Genomic DNA, 20,998 nt, shown 5'->3' with positions numbered 1-20,998 from the left:
GGGAAATCAGAAAGGTCCTTGCCGCTACAGGGAAAAGGCCCTGCCGCTACAAGAGAAACAGAGAGTATCGTGCCACGGCAAGGAAAGTTGCATACCGCGGCACGCAAAGCCCATATCGCATACCTGAAGCCTCGTGCTGCGGCAAGGAAATATGGCTGCCGCGGCACGCGTTTGAATTCAGAATTAAATTCGATTTTTCTCAATTTTTGGACGGGAAATAAAAGGGGGATTAGGTCATATTCGTGAATTAAGTTTTAGATACACGATTTTAGAGAGAGGAACACAGAGAGAGCGGAGGAGAAGAAGGAGGATCGCATTCAACCTTTTCAATAGTTTTCTTCTTCTCTAAACTCTTTTATTCTTTGATTCTGGTTATGTTTTTAATCATGATTGTTGGCTAAGTTTCTTTTAGGTTAAGGGTTATTCAAAACCCAGACATGAATGTTTGATTTGAGATGTGAATATTGTTCTTGATTTCCATAATGTTAAATTTCTTCTATTCTTCTATGCCTATTGTATGAAATATTGTGATTCCTTGTTAGGGTGTACAACTAATTAGGGCTTGCATTATTTTACTGTCATCTTAGAATTTCTATTCACCTGATAGTTTAGGATTCTAAGTGTTTGTGATAAATTGCAATTGATGATGTGGTCAAAAACATTGTTGATTGTGATGAAGAATAGAACCTAGGTTAAATGAATTAAATGCTTCATTGATTTATTGCCTAGATTAACCTATCTCCACTGTTGTTAATGCTTTTCCCAAATTGAATGAATCGTATGCTTAATAGGTTTGTTGTTTGGTAAAAAGAATTGATTATTGCGCGCTTAGCCGTAATTGATTGTGATAGGGAGATTGGGATAATTGACTGCTTAAGCGTTATCTACAGGGTTAATAGTTTAATTGGGAATCGGAATAATATTCATTATTGATATTCATGCATGATTGTCTGAGGTGGAGAATAATTCTTAACCATCTTTGAAATCGTTGTTAATCTCTTCTTGCTACCAATTGTTTTCTTAATTATTGCTTTTACTTTTACTTTCCAAAACCCCCCTTTCCAATTTAACTTTGTTAAGCTTTTGTGAATAATAAACTGAATATAGTTCCCTTGGGTTCGACCTCTATTTGCCGTTATACTAAATAATTGGTTTGAGAGTAAATAAAATATTTGTTAAATTTGGTACGCAATATGACACGCATCAAATGCCCTAACATCTCAATTTATCTAGGATCAATTACAAGCTCACAAACAATTCCCCAAAGATTCACCCACAATATTGACATTTTTATATTTCTCTTGCCATTATTTAACTCCACACATTTTTCCCCTTCACCTTCAACTTTCTTCCTGAAATTTCATCACGCAAGTCCAATGCACCACAAGGAAAGACTTTAATTATCAAGAATGAATCAGAGAAACTTGATGCTAGATGTCTGTAACTTGCTTTCATTTTAGAATTAGAGAAATACACCCGCTGCCCCACTTCGAACCTTTGGGAATGAGCTTTCCTTCCACACTTCTTTTTTCTTCTTTCTACGTGGCTCTTGCAAATGAGACGGTGCCTTGTTTATAATTGCCCCTAGCTCATTGTTGCTCTCAAATTATTTAACAGATAGCCTCATCCTCACTTTCTTATTATACCTTGTGGGTACCTCTTCCTCCATATTAGAGTTCTTAACAATGATGGCAAAACAATCTCCTACTTCATCTGGAGAACGTATTGGATTGAATACCTTGAAAGTTACTTGTTCTTCTTGAGCTCTCATTGTGAACTCCCCTTTTTCCACGCCAATCAAGGTCCTCCCGGTAGCTAGAAATGGCCTATCCAAGATAATAGGAACATCTCTATCTGCTTCATAATCAAGAATGATGAAATCGACCGGAAAAATGAACTTATCAACTTGCACTAGAACATCTTCAATTTTTCCTTTCGGGTGCGCCATAGAAAGATCCGCCAATTGCAAAGTGACGGTAGTTGGCCCCGCTTCTCCAATTCCCAACTTCTTAAAAATAGACATGGGCATCAAGTTAATACTAGCTCCCAAGTCACATAGAGCTCTATCCACATCTCTTCCACCAATTGAACATGGAATTGTAAAACTACCCAGATCCTTCAACTTAGGTGGAATTTTACTCCACAACATGGCACTACAACCTTCAGTCAAGGCCACTGTTTCAAACTCGCCAAGTCTCCTTTTCTTAGTCAAAATGTCCTTAATTTTTTTTACATAATTTGACATTTGCTCCAAAGCCTCCACTAGTGGTATGTTGATATGGAGTTGCTTCAAAACGTCTAAGAATCTTCTGAATTGGCCATCTTGTTGTTGTTTCAAAAAGTAACTTTTTTCGACGCCGACTAAAGTCTTATTATCGATGGAATTCAAGCGTTACCTTTTTCCTGACGCAAAAAAGCATCGGTAAAGCCCATCTGGCATTTGCCGGCACTAGTCATGACTTTTGTGATGCAAAAATATGCAGGAGAAAGTCATATTTTTTGTAGTGTGTGTTGATTTAAAAACAATAATCTATATTGTATTTGGCCACGCAGAATGCGTCACTAATGTTATTCGTATTTATCTTTAGGCGATGCCATATTGCATCGTAAAAAATAAAATATATATATATTTAAAAAAAATTATTATGATATAAATTATATTTTTAGTTAATATTTTAAATAAGAATATTATCAAATATAACACTTTATTAAAAATTAAAATATTATAATAAGGATAAAAGATTTTATACAAATAACCAATATATACAATGTTAATTACTAAATGTATCTAAAAAACATATTACAACTACAAAGTCCATACAAAATCCAGGATGGAGTAACTTGAGACATGAAATTTTCAAAAGAAACTATAAAACGAACCAACTTGAGATGATCAATCTTAAAAAAAAAGTCTAGAATGAACCAACTTAAGACTAGCAATCCTCAAAAGAAAGTCTAGGATAGACCAACATAACAAAGCCTAAGATGGATCAACGTGAGACAAGGGATCCTCAAAAGAAAATCCAAGAAAGAAATGAGAAAGACGCTGAAATAGAACGTCCATACTTGGAAGCTCACCTGTCTCAAGATTTATTTTGAAAATAAAATAAAAAATTAAAATTTACTAACATATTTGTATTAATGAATAAACAAATAAATTTTAATAATTGTCACCTACCCCATCATGTATAATTTGGACGAGCATTTTTGAGCCATGACCGCCCTCAAGTGACCTTAAGGACCGATTGATCGCATTCTTCTCTGATATTTTCTACAAAAAATAAATCAAAACATTAGTTTTATAGATAATAAGATATTTACACTAAAGTATAAAAACTACCCACCAATTGGATTTGTTGATATATAATAAAAATGTTGGATAAAATTACCCACTAAGTCTAAGGCATATATAATTAAATATATATATCTTTATATATTATAAATGTGAATATAATATTATTGTTTTTGGTTAGATTTAACACATTTTTTTATTATTTTCTAACAACATTAGTTTTAAAGTGGTCTAAATAAAAAGTAATAAAGTCATCTAAATAAGGTAAATAAAAGGAATAAATAAAAAAAGAGTAATAAATGAGACATAATAGTTTTTCATCATATATTTTAAATTTTCATATTAAAGTATTTAAATTACTTTATTAATTATGTTTTCAAAACAATAACCGAAAAATAATTACGTGCTTAAATTTATTTATTTCTTTCTTTTATTAATTATTTATTTTGTTATTTAGCGTATTTTGTTTATTAAAACATATATGTGATAGTGAAATAAGACACAAATATATATTTTCTTATTTTTCCATCTAGTTTTTTTAATGAGAGATTACTCATTTTAATTTCTCTAACCATTAATTAAATAGTATATTTATATATAACTTTTTGCTGGCTTTAGAATTTTTTAAATCAAATAATTAAAATTTGATCAAATAAACTTTTTAAGTTTATAGTTTTAATTTAGATTTTTTAAAAATATTTTATTATATTGAAATTCATAGGTATTTTTTCTAAAAGAAAATTAGGAAAAAAATTTAATTTTAAAACTATAATGCACCCTATCTTTATATAAAAAAGTGTGTATCTAATGAATTCTTGATTTAATTGTTTTTTTAATTTTTTTTAAAACTATATACATTGTTTTGGTTTTTTTTTTTAATATGTTATGTCATTTTTTTGTCATATATGATATTGTTTATTTATTTAAAATGTATAAGAGAATTAAAAAATATATAACTAAAATAAATTAATAAATTTTCTAAATAAAATTAAATACTTGTTGTTGACGCCGCTTTTTGTCAACTTAAATAGTAGAGAAATTAAGCGATAAAACAATGAAGCGAATGAATAGTTGAGAAAAACAAGAGGATTTTTACGTGGTTTAGCAGTTAACTCTGCCTAGTCCACGAGTCTATGTTATTAAGATTTAGGAGTTTTCTAGAAACTTTTCAGAGAAGAGTTGCCCAGAGTTTTCTCTCCAAAAATCAGAATTCGGTCCTTTACAAATGGTGATTCCTTATCTATTTATAGAGAAGGTTGCAGAATTCATTCCCACATATTTCGGGAAGATATTCTGTAAATCAATTGAAATAATGATATTAAACACATTATCTCGTATATACACGGAAACGTCACATGAAGATCAAGAACGGGTAATAGATTAAATGATATCCCTTAAATATTGGGATAACACAATAGTAGCATGTTCACACGTAATGGGCTATTCCAGGTGATTCATCAGGTCTTCGAGATTAGCGATTGACATTGAGTCTGTCAAGACTATGGGTCAGTCATGAGCTTTCCACTCAACTTCACGCCGTGCTCAGGATAGGTAGGTGTTGACGAGGCTGTCACATCCGAGCATGCATTTCCCGAGCTTGAGCTATCTCGTCTGAAGACAATCGATAAAAAATATATTCAAGTGTCGTGCCTTTACCCACCGTGAGCTCAGAGAATATTCAAGGTTACACATCCTCAAGGTCGTTGTTTTACTTCTGAGAGGTTTAATGGTTGAACCATATGATGTCTGGATATATTTCGAGCACACACCTGACAAGCCCAGTTTTCGAGGTCATAACTTCTTATCTTGAAATCTGGGTGTAACACATGTGCATTGCACATCGTTTGGACCTAGTATATAAATAAATTTTATAATTTTAAGAAACACACAATATTTAAATAAAAAGTGTAAAAGGAAATAGAAAAAAGAAAAAAGAAAAAAGAAAAAAAAAGTACATTTAACATTTCTCTAATACAAATAAGAGCCAAAAGAGAAAAGAGAAAAGAGAAAAGAGAAAGATAATCATTACTCTAATTTTAATATAATTATACTGATTTTTAATCTACCATTAATCTCTCTAAATTATATATATGGTGGGAAACTTCATTAACAAATATCATTATTGGTGCTGGTTCAATACCAAAATAGTGAAATTTTAGCACCATTTTTTCCATTCCAACCATAACACTGCAAATTACAAAAAAAAAAAATTCTTTATTATTTTATTAATTCATAAAAAATTATTATATATATTTGTAAATATATTAATATTAAAAGTTAAAAAAACATCCAAAAACACTTTTGTCGTTGTTATAGTGTCCCATTAAAAATGGTGGAACATTGTAGCTCATCACCAAAATAGTGGGAAATATGCAATTTGGTTGGAATTAATTTTGTGTGAAAACAACACCAAAATGGTGATATGACTTTCGGTTGGAGATGACCTTAATGAAACTATGAGACACATAATTGCATATATATTATACTACATGTGAATGTTGAGTAATTTCTTTTGTGCTGACCCATTAACAATACTATTCATCTTCATTTAAAACAACATTTTTTGATATGCTATTTGGGAAGGACAATGTAAAAGTTTCGATTCAATGATGGTCATTAAATCATATCAGTTGTTTCATTCAATTTGATAATCATCCATTTTCTTGGCACTTTTGTGGATTTTATGGCGAACTTGAAGTCTAACAAATATCTTATGTGAGAACTACTACAACATTTGAGAATTGTAGCAAGTGAACCTTGGTTAGTAATGGGAGATTTCAATGAAATCTTAAGTCAAACAAATAAAAAGGGTGGAAGAATACGAAGTGAAGCACAAATTGAGGTTTTTCGAAGTGCCCTAGAGGTATGCACATTGAAACCATTAAGTTACTATGATAATCAATTTACTTGGAGTAAAAATACAATTGAATGTACTATACAAGAGAGGCTGGATTGGGCCATGGTCAATGAAGAATGGATAAGTATATTTCCTATTGAACTCTTACACATCTAGATTTTTACCAATCAGATCATAGAGCTCTCTTCATAACTCTCCAAAACATTATGAAAAATGGGAGTTCAAAAAATAGAAAAAGAACCCGATTCAAGTATGAAAATCTCTGGGCGAAAGATCCAGAATGTAAGGAGATCATAAAAAATGGGTGGCAGTCTACTTCCTCTTCTTCCCTTCTTTCAACTATCAATAATATTCAAATACGTGCCACTAATCTTTCCTCGTGGCATCAAACAAAATTTGAATCTTTAGCTAGGCAAATAAAAGAAACACATTCTCAAGTTATTTATCTTCATAATTTGCAAGGTCATATAAATGATTCTTTGAAGATACGACAATTGGAAAGGAAGCTAGATGATCTACTTTGCAAAGAGGAAGTCTTTTGGAAACAACGATCTAGAGTTCAATGGTTAAAAGCAGGGGACCGAAACACAAAATTCTTTCATCAAATGGCAAAGCAACAACATAGGAACAATGCTATAAAAGGCTTTTTTTTTTTACTCTAACCTCTAATTTTAATTTGAAACAATTTTTCAACTTGGTAATTGACTTTTAATTTTCAAATTTATAAAATACAATTTCTATAAAAAAAAAATATAGCCATAAAATAAACATACTACTAGGTTGGATTATAAAAAAGTGTTATAAGGAATAAATTCTAATTCTATAAAAAAAATGGTGTGATACATGTAAAATTGTCTAAATATACTAGATACTCTAAGTACACTTACACATGGATATTTAACAGACTTTGAAAGATAAGGTACTAAAAGAGCAAGTATAATTGACTATAATCTATTGTAAATATAGATTTCATTTTGAATAAATATAAAATTAAGGTATATATAAAAAAAAATTTATACTCAGAAGGTTGAAAAGTATTGACAAAGTGAAGAATAATGCATAACATGTTAAGTCATATAATTCTTTTAAAAGGGACAACATATTCTAAGTATAAAGTTCATCTTGGTCAGTGTAAGATATATAATTTGTACTGATCTTTTACAAATAAATAATATAGGTCTCGTCAATGATGATAAGGCGTGGTGCACAAATGACATAGACATTAGCGAAGTTATATTAAAATTCTATAACTCTGTATTCACTTCCTCATCTCCTTCAGAAATACATATTGAAGAATTATTGTTGGGGTTGAACCACAAGTTACTGAAGAAATGAATGCGGCATTAGAAAAGCCTTTTTCATTGGAAGAAATTACAGAAGCTGTTTTCTCTATGCCTGCTGACAAAAGTCCAGGTCCATATAGAATGAGTGCTTTATTCTACCAAGAACACTGGGATATTGTAGGCCCGTTGGTATAAATTTTTTTTTGGTTGTTTGAATGAAAAATCCATCATGAATTCCATTAACGTCACCCTGATCCCAAAAGTGAAAAAACCTGTTTCCATAAGTGATTTTTGACCAATTAGTCTATGTAACGTCATCTATAAACTCATCTCAAAGACCTTAATCAATACACTAAAACATTTTCTCACACCAATCATAAGTATTACCCAAAGTCCTATTGTCTTAGGAAGACTTATCACAGACGATGCAATTATAGCTTTTGAATGTCCCCACAACTTAAAACTAAAGAAGACAGGGAGATAATGCTATGCAGCGATGAAACTGGATATGAGCAAGGCTTATAACTGGGTTGAATGGAACTTTGTTGAGAAAATGATACTTAAGTTTGGATTCGGGATTCAATGGGTAAAAAAGTTAGTGAAATATGTTACTTCAGTTCGATATTCATTTCAGATAAATGGTTCAGTGTTTGGGGAAGTAATTCCATATAGAGGATTGAGACAGGGGATCCTCTTTCACCATATCTATTTTTGGTCTATGCGGAAGGCTTTTTAGCTTTTTAGCTATGGGATTAAAAGTTGCTAATAATGCTCCATCCACTACTCATCTCTTTTTTGCGGATGACAGTCTCATCATTGTTCAGGCATCTGAAAGATCTTTAGAAGCTATTCAGAATATTTTTTCTCTTTACTCAAGATGTTCAGGACAAGTATATTTTATATTCTTTCATAAAATTTAACTTCTAAGGATATCTAATTTTAATTATTATATAATATCAAAATTTAAAAGGTCACAATGAGTCTACATAAAAGACATTTAACTTTTCTACAAATGATCAATTATAACAAGTCCTTGGTGTATTTCTCCCCAAATACCTCAGTAAAGATTATAAATATATCTATGTCCTCTCTAAACATGCAATTGACAGAAGCCATAGAAACTTATTTGGGTTTACCTATGATGGGTGGTAGAAACAAGAGAGCTTTGTTCAACCCAATACAAGATAAAATATGGATGCGTTTACATGCCTGGAAATGTAAATTTTTTTCTCAAGCAGGTAAAGACAGCTCAAATATTAGATAAATATTCATTTATTAATATTAATCAAAAAAATTTGGGTATGTTTAATTAAGTACATTCTCATGCTGGTAAGGAAATTCTCCTTAAAGCGATAATCCAAGCTATGCCAACATACATTATGTCATGCTTTCGAATTCCAGATGGTCTATGTCAAGATATTGAAGGTTTGCAAATTAGATATTGGCGGGGTTCCACTAATAGGAAAAATAAATTCCATTGGAGGGCCTGTCATAAGATGTGTAGACCAAAAATAGATGGTGGAATAGGCTCCAAAGGTTTCATTCAATACAATCAAGCATTATTGGCAAAACGGGCCTGACTTCTACTTATAAACCCCTCATCTCTTATGACTCAAGTACTTAAAGCACGATACTATCACCATACAAGTATTTTGGAGGCTAGAAAGGGACACTTGTAACGTCATGGATAGCCAAGACAGTTACACTGTGTATTTGAAATAGTGCAAGACTTGCTAATCAAGTCATTTGAACATAAACGTGTTTCTAAAGTCAACTGACAGGTTAGGGTTAAAAGATTTTGATCATAAAGTAGTGGATTTTCATTAAAATAAGACTAGGTACATAGGATCCCAAAAATAAGGTTTACAAGGCGATCACAACCCTAAAAAATAAATACAGTTGAAGCCAGTCTAAATGGCAAAATACAATTTTGCCTCTAGTCCTTGTAAATTCCTCGACCGTGGCGGTCGAGCAGCTACAAATGTACACACCACCCCAAAGCTCTCCAACTAATGGCTGGTCTAGCTTTCCCTTGCCTTTACTTGCACCATGTAGCACCCGTGAGCCAAGGCCCAGCAAGAAAACTAAATTCAACTAGCATAGATAACAATAAAATATGCATATAAAACTTAAGTCAACTGGTTAAATCAACAGCAGAATAAACGCAATAAGCTAGGAAACAATAAACAGTTTAATCCAAACATGTAATTCGGTCTCAGTACAATTAGTTGGGTGTCGGAGCCCTTAGGCTGAGCCCTCTAGTCATTTAGTTGATCCGAACTCGCTTAGGCCGGGCTGAGTTCCGCACTCTTAACATCAGCCCCGGCTCCTTTAGGCCGGACCTTCACATCAAACATAACAGATATATAGGTTGTGAAACATGCAATCGAAAGTAGCACAAACTAAAATGCCTATCCCGATATCTCCAATCACAAATACATTTATAATCTATGTTTATTTATAGGGGATCTCAGCCCCCTTCACAACCCGGGTGCAGTTTTCTTACCTCGGATCCCGAGTTGAAGATGTATAGCAGTCCTGAGCATGATCCTCAATTCAGAGCCTTAACGGTAATCCTAGTCATAATTGAAAATGGATAACTATTAAAATCCAATCCAATTAAATGCTTCGGAATAAAATACTAGCCTCCGGGACCTCGAATTCAACTAAACCGGGTAGTAGAATTTGTCCCGATCGCTTAGGTTTAAGTCCCTGAGCCCACAACCTATTTTGGCTAAGGCTGCCTAGGCAGGCCGCGACCTGGCCCTAAGGATTGGGACACGCCCCCATGTCAGAGGCGCCACCCCCAAATCCCAGAGGTAGGTGGGCTGCAACGCGCCTATGAAACAGCATGCCCCTCAGGGCTTTTGGGGTCACGTGGGCCGCGACACCCATGAACTGGGTCGCGACGCGCCCTTGTGAACCCAGAAATCATGGGACTTTTTTTGTGTTTTCTCCCAGCTTTAATTCTCTTGTCCCCTAGCTTCAATTCCTAAGCCTTCACTTCAAAAACTCCACATTCCTCAAGGCACAAGAGAGGGAGAGAGAGAGAACGTTAGAGTGAGTGTGGGAAAGAGCTGAAAGGTATTCTAATGTGTTATGATTATTTCCTGAAGCCTTCCCAACTATATCTCTTACCATAAAGATCAAAATGCCCATAGTGATAACTCAACCCTCCATTGCCCATAAGGGAAAAATGATCATTTGCCCCGTTTCCCGCTAATTACTCGAGCCGTCCTACAAATTCCCAATTAATCCCGACATGCCCAACTAATCACCAAATCATTGTCCATTAACCATTAAATCCCAAATGTACATTAAATTTCCTAAAATACTGCTAGGCTCACTGCGAGCCGGGTATTAAACCCCGCTGTGACTATTCTGCTAATCCGCTCACTAGGATCGCCTCGAGCTGAATACTGCCAATATATCCACATAATAATGTGGTCTCAATCATTTAACGCTATTTAATGCCCAAAATGTGACAACCACTAAGGGGTAGTTGTAGTAAAATAGGGCGGTCGATCCACAAGGACGTAACCTAAAACAAAAAGATTAGTAGAAAATAACACAAGAAAGTTAGTAACACGAAATAAATAAAAATGGAAATGAAAAGAGATTTGAGATTTTGGTGTTGTCTTTTTGATGAAATGATAAATTGAGACGAGAAATAAAAGTAGGGTGTAATCAAGAGTTTGAGAAATAGAAAGGTTTCAAGAATCACCCATATCCTTGTTTGGTTACTTAGTTACTTGACTTACAAAAATACACAAGTAAATATTTCACATCCCAACATTTACTTGGAAAATCTAACATTAAAGTCTATATTCTTTTCTAACAAAAGTCCATTTGAGTTATAAAGTTCTTTACTTTATGAGCACAATGTTAATCTTATGAAAAATATAAAAATGAAAAAATACCAAAGGGCAATAATGCAATAGAAGATTATACATAAAATTATATATCAATATTATTTTTACTAATTAGAAGCACATAGAAAGAGCATGACTAATCCTATATACTAGTAGCACAAGTAAATAGAGATAACAAAATAGAGATGAGGATGAAAGAACATAAATAACTCAAATACATTATATTAAGAACATAGTAAATCAAAGTAGCAAAATAACATCACTAGCATAAGGAATCATCCTTAACCTTCCTAGGAAGATTAGACCATTATGCTCATGATTCTCTCAAAATTCTAAGAAAAAAATATGAGAAGAAAGTGAGTAGAAATTTTGCAATAGTTTCTTTACTTTAAAAATTACATGCATATGTGAAAGAAAGAGTCCCTATTTATAGAGGGAGAAAATGACTAAAAGGAAATTAAACAACAAATAGGGGTTACACAATAAATCTGAAATATTTATAATAATGTATAATTTTGAAAAATCAAATCTGATTATTAATATTAACCTAGCTATTTTGGTGAATGGTCATTTTTCCCTTTTCCAAAAATACCACAAAAACATGAGCTATAAAGCTCAAAAAGAAAAGGTGCAAGGCTCAAAATGCATAGGGGAGTGGGCTGGTGGCGCTATGGAAGCTGGTGGGTTTGACCCATTCCCAACTAGTGGGAGCACACCACATGGGCATTGGCTGGGGAAGATAAGGCCGAACCGGGTCGGGTGACGCGGGTTGCTGAATGCTGAAGGAGGCAAGGGCTGCTGGAGAGTCTGGGTGAGGTGCGGGTCATCGGGTGCGGATGCGGGTCAGCACGCTGGTCACATCTGGGTCGAGGTAGCTGCTGTGTTGAAGCTCACGGACAAGTGGCAGGCGAGGGCGCGGACAGGTGGCAGGCTGGGGAGAAAGGAGGTTGGCGGGCCTGGGTCTTTGGGCCAAATTCTGGGCTTCAAGAATGCCACTTTTCAATTGATTTTCATATTTATCTATTTATTTCTTCTTTCTTTTTCTTTATGCCAAAATACACTTTAATTCCTACAAAATAACAATAAATTAAATCATTATCAAATATTTTCATTTATAAAATAAATTATATTAATGCCATGAAAATATTAATTAAACTTAATTTATTTTGACCATTAAAATCAATAAATATGCATGTTTCACCACTAATCACAACCCCCTACTAGTTTATTGCTAGTCCCTAGCAATTCAAGCGAAAAATAAAATTATCAAGTTGAATAACCAAGTCAAATCAAGCAAAATCATCTAAGCATTTTCAAAGTATCAGCACAAAGTCATAAATTACTATTGAAACTACTTCAGTTGCGATTCTAGAGTTGTGTGTGTGTGCACCAAACCATACTCTTTTTATCGCAAGTCATAACACAAATAGTATCGAAAAATCTCAAAAGTATAATAAAGGTCTCAACTCCAAATTCCTCCCGGGCATTGAAAGTATTTGTATGGGAAGGATTACACTCTTGGAGTTGGAAATGTAATAGTTTACGCTCAAATGAGAAAAGATAAACGTTTTAGGACAAGAAATTTGAACAAGTATTGATCACAAGATAGGCATATCAACTTATTGGAATTCAAATGACAAACAACCTTTGGGAATTACATGAAAAAACTCAAAAAATAAAATGACAACTAACTAGAAATGATAAATAAGAATATGAAACTATTAATAATAATATATATATATATTTTTATTATTATATATTATATATTTTTTTACAATTGCACAAAACAAAAAAATAATACTAGAAATATTTTTTTTTTCAACAACTACAAAAATAATGAAGGAAAGTGTTGCTTTTTTTTCATTTTTTTTCAACTTTTTTTTTCTTTTTTTTTTCATCATCATTCTTTTCCTTTTTCTTTTTTTTTTCTTGACAAGAGGCAACACAAAAATGAAAGGAAATTACAAACAAAATAAAATAAATTGAACACAAATTTAAAAATTATTACAAAGACTAATTCTTAAATGAAAAACATCCCTCTAGTAAATGTCATGTTTTAAATTCCAAAGATGTGACTTTAACAACTTAAATGATCAATAAAAGTTCAAAAAGTTGTTTTCTCAACTCTCAGAACTCACAAAGAATTGAAAATCTTTAAACATGAAATTTCTCTCAACTATTTGTGTTAACAACCAATTTATCACATGTTTGGAAAATGCATAAAAGAACTCTAAAAATCACTTCTTAATAGCTAAACATAGTAAAAACTGACTCAAACCAACAAGATGTACTCATGCTTGGATAATTTTGAAAAAATTTGACTAAAAAAAAAATTCAAATCAACAATAATATTTTCCAAATGAATGCTAATGAATGCTCACCACCCCAACCGAAAATTAGACAGTGTCCTCAATGTCAAAATAAGTAATCAATGAAAAAGGTAGGGAAATAGAACACCTGGATGATGACCATGTCCATGAGGCGAGAGTGTAAATAGCTTTATAACAATACCCCAAAACAGACAAAATACAAAAACGAAAAACATACAAAAATAAAAGAAAGACAAAAAAATAAAGATAAGAATAAAAAAATAAAAATAAAAAGAACAAACAAACAAACCGTTCAAAAACTTCAGAGTGTATAAATTGGGTCGTTAAGAAGGACCTCTTCAACATGACTCACACTCTCAATGTAATGCTTCACTCTTTGGCCATTGACTCGAAAAATTCTCCCATCGGTTGGGTCCTCGACCTCAACAGAACTGTTGAGAAATACTTTCTTCACTACAAATGGACCAGTCCATCGCGATCGTAGTTTACCACGGTGCAAGTGCAAGCGAGAATCATACAGACGCACTTTTTGATTTGGCTCAAAGTGTTTTCACAGGATTTGTTTATCGTGAGCGATTTTCAATTTTTCTTTATAAATCCTGGAATTGTCATATGCATCGTTTCTCAACTCCTCAATTTGGGACAATTGGAGTTTGCAATTTATACCTGCGACATTCAGATCAAATTTTAGGGCTTTGATAGCCCAATATTCTTTATGCTCGAGCTCGACAGGTAAATGACATGCTTTTCCAAAGACAAGCCGATAGGGAGACATCCCAAGAGGGGATTTGAATGTAGTGCGGTATGCCCAAAGAGCGTCTAGAAGACGTGTAGACCAATCTTTGTGGTCAGGATTTACCATCTTTTCCAGAATGTGTTTCATCTCCCTATTGGCTAACTCAGCTTGACCATTAGTCTATGGATGATAGGCATTTGCAACTTTATGAAGTACATCGTACTTGCACATAAGAGCCTCAAAGAATATGTTGCAAAAATGAGAACCTTGATCACTGATGATAGCGCGAGGAGTATCGAACCTTGATAACACATTTTCTTTCAAGAATTTGACAACTGTAGCGTTATCATGGTTTCAACATGGTACAACCTCAACCCATTTGGAAACATAATCCATAGCGAGAAAAATGTAAAGGTAGCCAAAAGAAGGTGGAAATGGTCCCATAAAGTCTATCCCCCAAAAATCAAATATTTCGGTAACAAGAATTGGGTTCGAGGGCATCATGTGATGACGGGATAAGGAACCTAACTTTTGGCACCTTACACAAGAACGACATAAATCTTTGGTGTCTTTGAATAGAGTGGGCCAGTAAAGACCACATTGTAAGATTTTTGCAGCGGTTTTCCTTACAGAGAAGTGACCCCCACAAGCATCATTGTGGCAAAAATTCAGCACACTAGACACCTCATCATCGTGGATGCATCTTCACATGATGTTTTTGGGGCAATACTTGAATAAGTATGGGTCATCCCAAAAGAAATTACGCACCTCAACCAGAAATTTGCTTTTGTCTTGTGAACTCCATTCAAATGGGAGTTCACCTGTTACTAAGTAGTTCACAATGTGAGCATACCACGGTAACATAGTAACAGAAAGCAATTGTTCATCGGGGAAATCATCATGAATAGGTGGACCATCAGCGGGATCATTGAATTTGAGGTGGGACAAGTGGTCTGCGACGACATTTTCAACACCTTTCTTGTCTTTGATCGTTATATCAAATTCTTGTAGTAGAAGCATCCACCGTATTAATCGGGCCTTAGCATCCTTTTTGGAAAGGAGATACTTAAGGGTGGAGTACTCTGTGAAGATCGCAATAGGTGATCCAATCAAATAAGATCGGAATTTTTCAAGGGCAACGACGATGGCAAGCAACTCTTTTTCAGTAGTGGAATAGTTCATTTGAGCACTATTGAGAGTTCGGCTTGCATAATAGACAACAAAAGGTTTCCCCTCCCTTCGTTGTCCTAGCACAGCTCCCACAGCAAAGTTACTGGCGTCACACATGATCTCGAAAGGAAGACTCCAATCGGGTGACTGAATGATGGGAGCGAAAGTGAGTGAATTGACAAGCGTTCAGAATGATTCCTCACACTTAGGTGTCCATTCAAAAGTGACATCTTTGGATAGGAGGTTGCTTAGTGGATGAGCAATCGTTGAAATTTTTTGTATGAACCTCCTATAGAAACCAACATGACCAAGGAATGACGTAACGTCTTTGACAGTCTTAGGAGTAGGCAGGTTAGAGGTAAGGTCGATTTTTGACTGATCAACCTTAATTACTCTTTCAGAAATAATGTGGCCTAAGACTAGGCCAGAAGACACCATGAAATGGCATTTCTCCCAATTGAGCAGAAGTCGTTTCTCAATACACCATTTTAAAACAACTTCAAGATGAAGAAGACATGTGTCAAAGGAGTTTCCAAAAACGGTTAGGTCATCCATGAATACTTCCATTGATTTTTCAATCATGTCACTAAAGATGCTCATCATGCATCTTTGGAAAGTAGCTGGTGCATTACACAAGCCAAATGGCATACGCCGAAAAGCAAAAGTGCCAAAGGGACAAGTGAAAGTGGTCTTATCTTGATCCTCTAATGCAATGTCAATTTGATAATATCTAGAATAGCCATCAAGAAAGCAATAGAATGGATGACCAGCTACACGTTCAAGGATTTAATCAATGAATGGGAGTGGAAAATGATCTTTGCGGGAAGCAGCATTTAATTTTCTATAATCAATGCACATGCGCCACCCTGTCACAGTTTTTGTGGGGACAAGGACCCCTTTTTTGTTTTCGATCACGGTGACACCAGATTTCTTGGGCATGACTTGAGTTAGACTAACCCATTTGCTATTAGCTACTGGGTAAATAATTCCAACATCTAGCGATTTCAAAACTTCATTTCTTACAACTTCTTTCATTGTGGGGTTCAGTCGCCTTTGAGGGTCTCTTCAAGGGATAGCCTCGTCCTCCAGATTGATTCGATGGGAGCAAATTAAAAGGCTAATAGCTTTGATGTTAGCAAGCGTCCAACCTATCGCAGATTTATGCGTTTGCAGTAGCTCGAGTAACTAAATTTCTTGAGAATTTTGAAGGCTCGACGAGATGATAACTGGAAAGGTTTCACCGTCACCCATGAAGACATGTTTCAAACCCTCGGGAAGTTGGGTCAATTGAACAATTGGAACCTCTTCGGCTGGAGATTTTGGCTGTGACCTCTCACGAGGTAGCTCTTCAAAGCGAGGTTGCCAAAACTGAGTCCTTCTATTGCACGAGTATGTATGATATGATATTGCAAGAGTAGACTCAATAGAACTGAGACTTTCGTTGTCAGACAGAAGGAGGAGTTCATTAAGATTACCAAAGTTGTTTCACAATTGAACCTCTTCAAGAATTAAAGATTCAATCATGAATGTTTGATAGTATTCATCATCTTCTCGGGGTTATTTCCCAATGTGGAAGATATTGACTTTAAGAGTCATGTTTCCAAATGATATCTTCATTAGACCATTCCGACAATTGATCAAAGCATTTGCAGTAGCAAGGAATGGTCTTCCGAGGATAATATGAATTTTAGACTCCATGTTTACCACAGATTGGGTATCAAGAATAAGAAAGTCCACAGGGTAATATAATTTTTCAATTTGAAGTAAAACATCCTCAACAATACCCCTAGGCTTTTTGATGGAGCGGTCAGCAAACTGTAGCACAACAGATGTTGTCTTCATTTCTCCAAGACCGAGTTGTGAGTATACAAAGTAAGGCTTGAGATTTACACTCATGCTAAGATTAAGTAAGGCTTGGCTAAGTTCATGGGTCCCAATTTAGCAAAATATTGTGGGACAACTGGGATCTTTGTACTTCGGCGGTGTCTTTTGTTCAATCATTGCACTCACTTGCTCAGTTATGAAAGCTGTCTTCTTGACATGGTGCTTCCTTTTGCAATGCATAGATCCTTGATGATTTTGGCATAAGCCGACACTTATTTTATGATGTGAAGCAAAGGAAGATTAATCTTCTCTTGTGTCAAGTGCTCAAGGATTTTAGCTCGGTTATCAAGAAGTTTCCCAACAGGTTTCAAAGCCTGGGGAAATGGTACTTTTGGAGAGGCATTGAGTGGTGAATTTTCGGGAATAAGTTTTGGAGTACTGGGAGAGTTGGATTTTATGGGTGGGTCTTGCAAAGTTTTACAGCTTCTAGTCGTGATGCCATTTACTTCCTTAACATTTTGATCATTGGAATTTGAAGATTGGGCCATGTGTTGGCCTTGCACATTGAATTTCGGTTGGGAAGGAAGTTTTCCTTTCTCCAGAATGGCCAAGGATTCAGTCAATTTTGAGAATTGACATTTCATTTCCTTGATTTCTTCCATCATTTGGCGATTTAGTTTGGATTGTTCCTTTATGAATGCATGAAGGGTAATATTGAGAGAATTTCGTTGTGGATGAGCATTATATTGATGTGCAGAATACACATTTGATGGTTGAACTTGTTGCTCATTTCTTCATTGGCCTTCAGACGTTTGAGCTTGGTTGGAATCTCTCCAACTGAAATTTGGGTGGTTTCTCCTACCAGGGTTGTACGTATGGGAGAATGGCTTGTTATATGCCCCTAAGGCATTGCATTGCTCCTCATAAACCCCCCTCATTTCATTCAAAGCTAAGTAATCCTTAGCTAAATGCTCCGTCCCTCCATAAACAAAGCAAGATTCTTGTGGTTCTGCTTGAGCAATCATGTGCGATTTTTGGCCATTTTTCGTCATCAAGATCTCAAACTGCTTTTTCAAAGCTTCGAGTTGGGCCTTAATACTATCCTCTTCTCAAAGTTGATAGATCCCAGATGGTTTGTGTCGGTTGGTGCTATCAGTAGCACTTGGACCAGTCCAGGTGTGAGATTTTTTTGTGGTTTCTTCAAGATATTCAAGAGCATTGTCTGGCTCTTTTTCTAGGAATTCACCATTGCATAGCATTTCCACAAACTGGTGCTCATGCTTCGTGAGGCCTTCATAGAAGTAATTGACCAAACACTAGTTCTCATAGCCATGGTGCGGGCACTGATTCAACAAATCTTTGAATCTTTCCCAGACTTGATAGAATGTTTCATTGTCCTTTTGGGAAAATGTGGAAATTTGTCGTTTTAGACTGTTGGTCTTACGACTGGGGAAACGTTTCAGAAAGAAGGATTTGGTCATCTCCTCCCATGCTTCAATAGACCTAGGTCTCAAAGAGTATAACCAGATTTTGGCTTTGTCCTTCAAGGAGAAAGGGAAGAACTTCAGTCGCACAAAATCGACATTTTCGGCTCGATTATAGAACGTGGCTACTACCTCCTTGAATTCTCTGATATGCACATATGGGCTTTCATTTTCCATTCCATGAAGTGTGGGCAAGAGTTGAATCATGCCAAGCTTAAAGTATAATGCAGGCATATTAGCAGGGAAGATAATGGATGAAGGCGTGGAATGCGAGTAGGATGGAGGTAGTCATTGAGAGTTCTTTGTTGAATTTCATCATTTCGAGCCATTGCGAATGGATTATTATCAACTACAGTTGGTGGAGAAGCAGGATTGGTGGAAGGAGTTCCGGATGGAATGGCAGATGAATTGGAAGAAGTGTCACTGGAAGTTTCGTGATGATTCATCCACTCTCAGAAATCAGAATTAGATTTATTTTATGTCTTTTTTTATTTTTTATTTTTTTTATTTTTTTTTGTTAAACTTGTTTTCAGGTAGATTTGGAGGCTTTTGGGTGATCTCCAACGCCTTAATAGAACTCCCCGAGGTTACTAAGTAAGTATGGTGAATCACAAGTTAAACCTTTTCGACCAAACAACCTTTAAGCAGAGTGAAATTGCTTATTTTGACAGAACAAGCTTGGTTTTCTTATAGCAAAATGTTCCCAGGCTGATTGGGAAGGTTGCCAAGGTACCACTTTAGACCTACACTTGCCTAGACATTACTCCCTGAGGTTCTTAGGTAAGTGTGGAGGGTAATGCTATTACAAACCTTATTTAACAACCAATCTTTCTTGACAGAACAATATCGATTTCTACCATAATATTACACAATTGTTCCCAATACTAAGCGTTTTATGATTGAATTTTTATGAACAATTTTATGTTGTTTTTTTGTTTTTTGGAAAACCTAAATTCTAAGAAAAACTAAGGCAACGAAAAAGAAAAGCCTAAACTAAGCAACAAAATAAACAACACAAAAATAAAATAAAGAAAAGAGAATTAAAGTTAAGATAAAATAACAAGCTTAATCTTTTTTTTTTGTTCAAATACGTATTAAACTAAAACAAAAATAAAAATAGAAAAGAAATTAAGAAAGAGAAATGAAATGAAATAAGAATTAACTAAAAAGAAAAAAATAATTATATAAATATAAATATATGGTTCTCTTTTTGTAACCAAAAGAAAGGAAAAGGAAAAAAAATAAAAATAAGAATAAATATATATAAATATTTATTTTGTCACATTTTTTTTTATAAAGATATGTATATATTTTTTTTTTAACGAAAAGGAAAAAGATAAGGAAGAGAAAAAATATGTACATGTAAATAACTATTTTTTGTTTTTGTTTTTATGATTCTTAGTTTTTTTTAATAATAATCAAATTAACTAAAAATTAGTAAATAAAAAAAAATTATACTAACTCAATATTTACACCAACAAAAATACAAATAAAGTTACTAATATTTTGGTAAAAATTTCACTAAACCTTTGAAAACTACCTCCCCAGCAATGTCGCCAAAATTTATTTAACACCCAAAATGTGACAACCACTAAGTGGTAGTTGTTGTAAAATCGGGCGGTCGATCCACAAGGGGTAACCTAAAACCAAAAGGTTAGTAGAAAATAACACAAGAAAGTTAGTAACATGAAATAAATAAAAATGGAAATGAAAAGAGATTTGAGATTTTGGTGTTGTCTTTTTGATGAAATGATAAAATGAGACAAGAGAAATAAAAGTAGGGTATAATCAAGTGTTTGAGAAATAGAAAGGTTTCAAGAATCATTCATATGCTTGTTTGGTTACTTAGTTACTTGACTTACAAAAATACATAAGTAAATAGTTCACATCCCAACATTTACTTGTAAAATCTAACATTAAAGTCCATATTCTTTTCTAACAAAAGTCCATTTGAGTTATAAAGTTCTTTACTTTAAGAGCACAATGTTAATCTTATGAAAAATCTAAAAATGACAAAATACCAAAGGGCAATAATGCAATAGAAGATTAGACATAAAATTATGTATTAATATTACTTTTTCAAATTAGAAGCACGTAGAAAGAGCATGACTAATTCTATATACTATTAGTACAAGTAAATAGAGATGAGG

At 34.2% G+C, this 20,998-nt stretch overlaps 1 protein-coding gene and 1 non-coding gene across 2 annotated transcripts; one reads left to right on the top strand and one right to left on the bottom strand.

Moving 5' to 3' along the window:
* Positions 1–1,225: 1,225 nt before the first annotated feature.
* Positions 1,226–2,245, bottom strand: LOC133815227 (uncharacterized). Its single transcript, XM_062248083.1, has 2 exons — positions 1,647–2,245; positions 1,226–1,352 (listed from the first exon to the last, which is right to left on the bottom strand). The coding sequence occupies exons 1-2, from the start codon at positions 2,243–2,245 to the stop codon at positions 1,226–1,228; spliced, it is 726 nt and encodes a 241-aa protein (XP_062104067.1).
* Positions 2,246–18,690: 16,445 nt separating this feature from the next.
* LOC133820704 (small nucleolar RNA R71) lies at positions 18,691–18,797 on the top strand. Its single transcript, XR_009887105.1, has one exon. It is a non-coding gene; the product is annotated as a small nucleolar RNA R71 (small nucleolar RNA).
* Positions 18,798–20,998: the final 2,201 nt, after the last annotated feature.

The sequence above is a fragment of the Humulus lupulus genome, chromosome 2 (genome assembly GCF_963169125.1).
Source record: "Humulus lupulus chromosome 2, drHumLupu1.1, whole genome shotgun sequence".
NCBI classification, from domain to species: Eukaryota; Viridiplantae; Streptophyta; class Magnoliopsida; order Rosales; family Cannabaceae; genus Humulus; species Humulus lupulus.
This window is presented reverse-complemented; position numbering and strand designations above follow the sequence as displayed.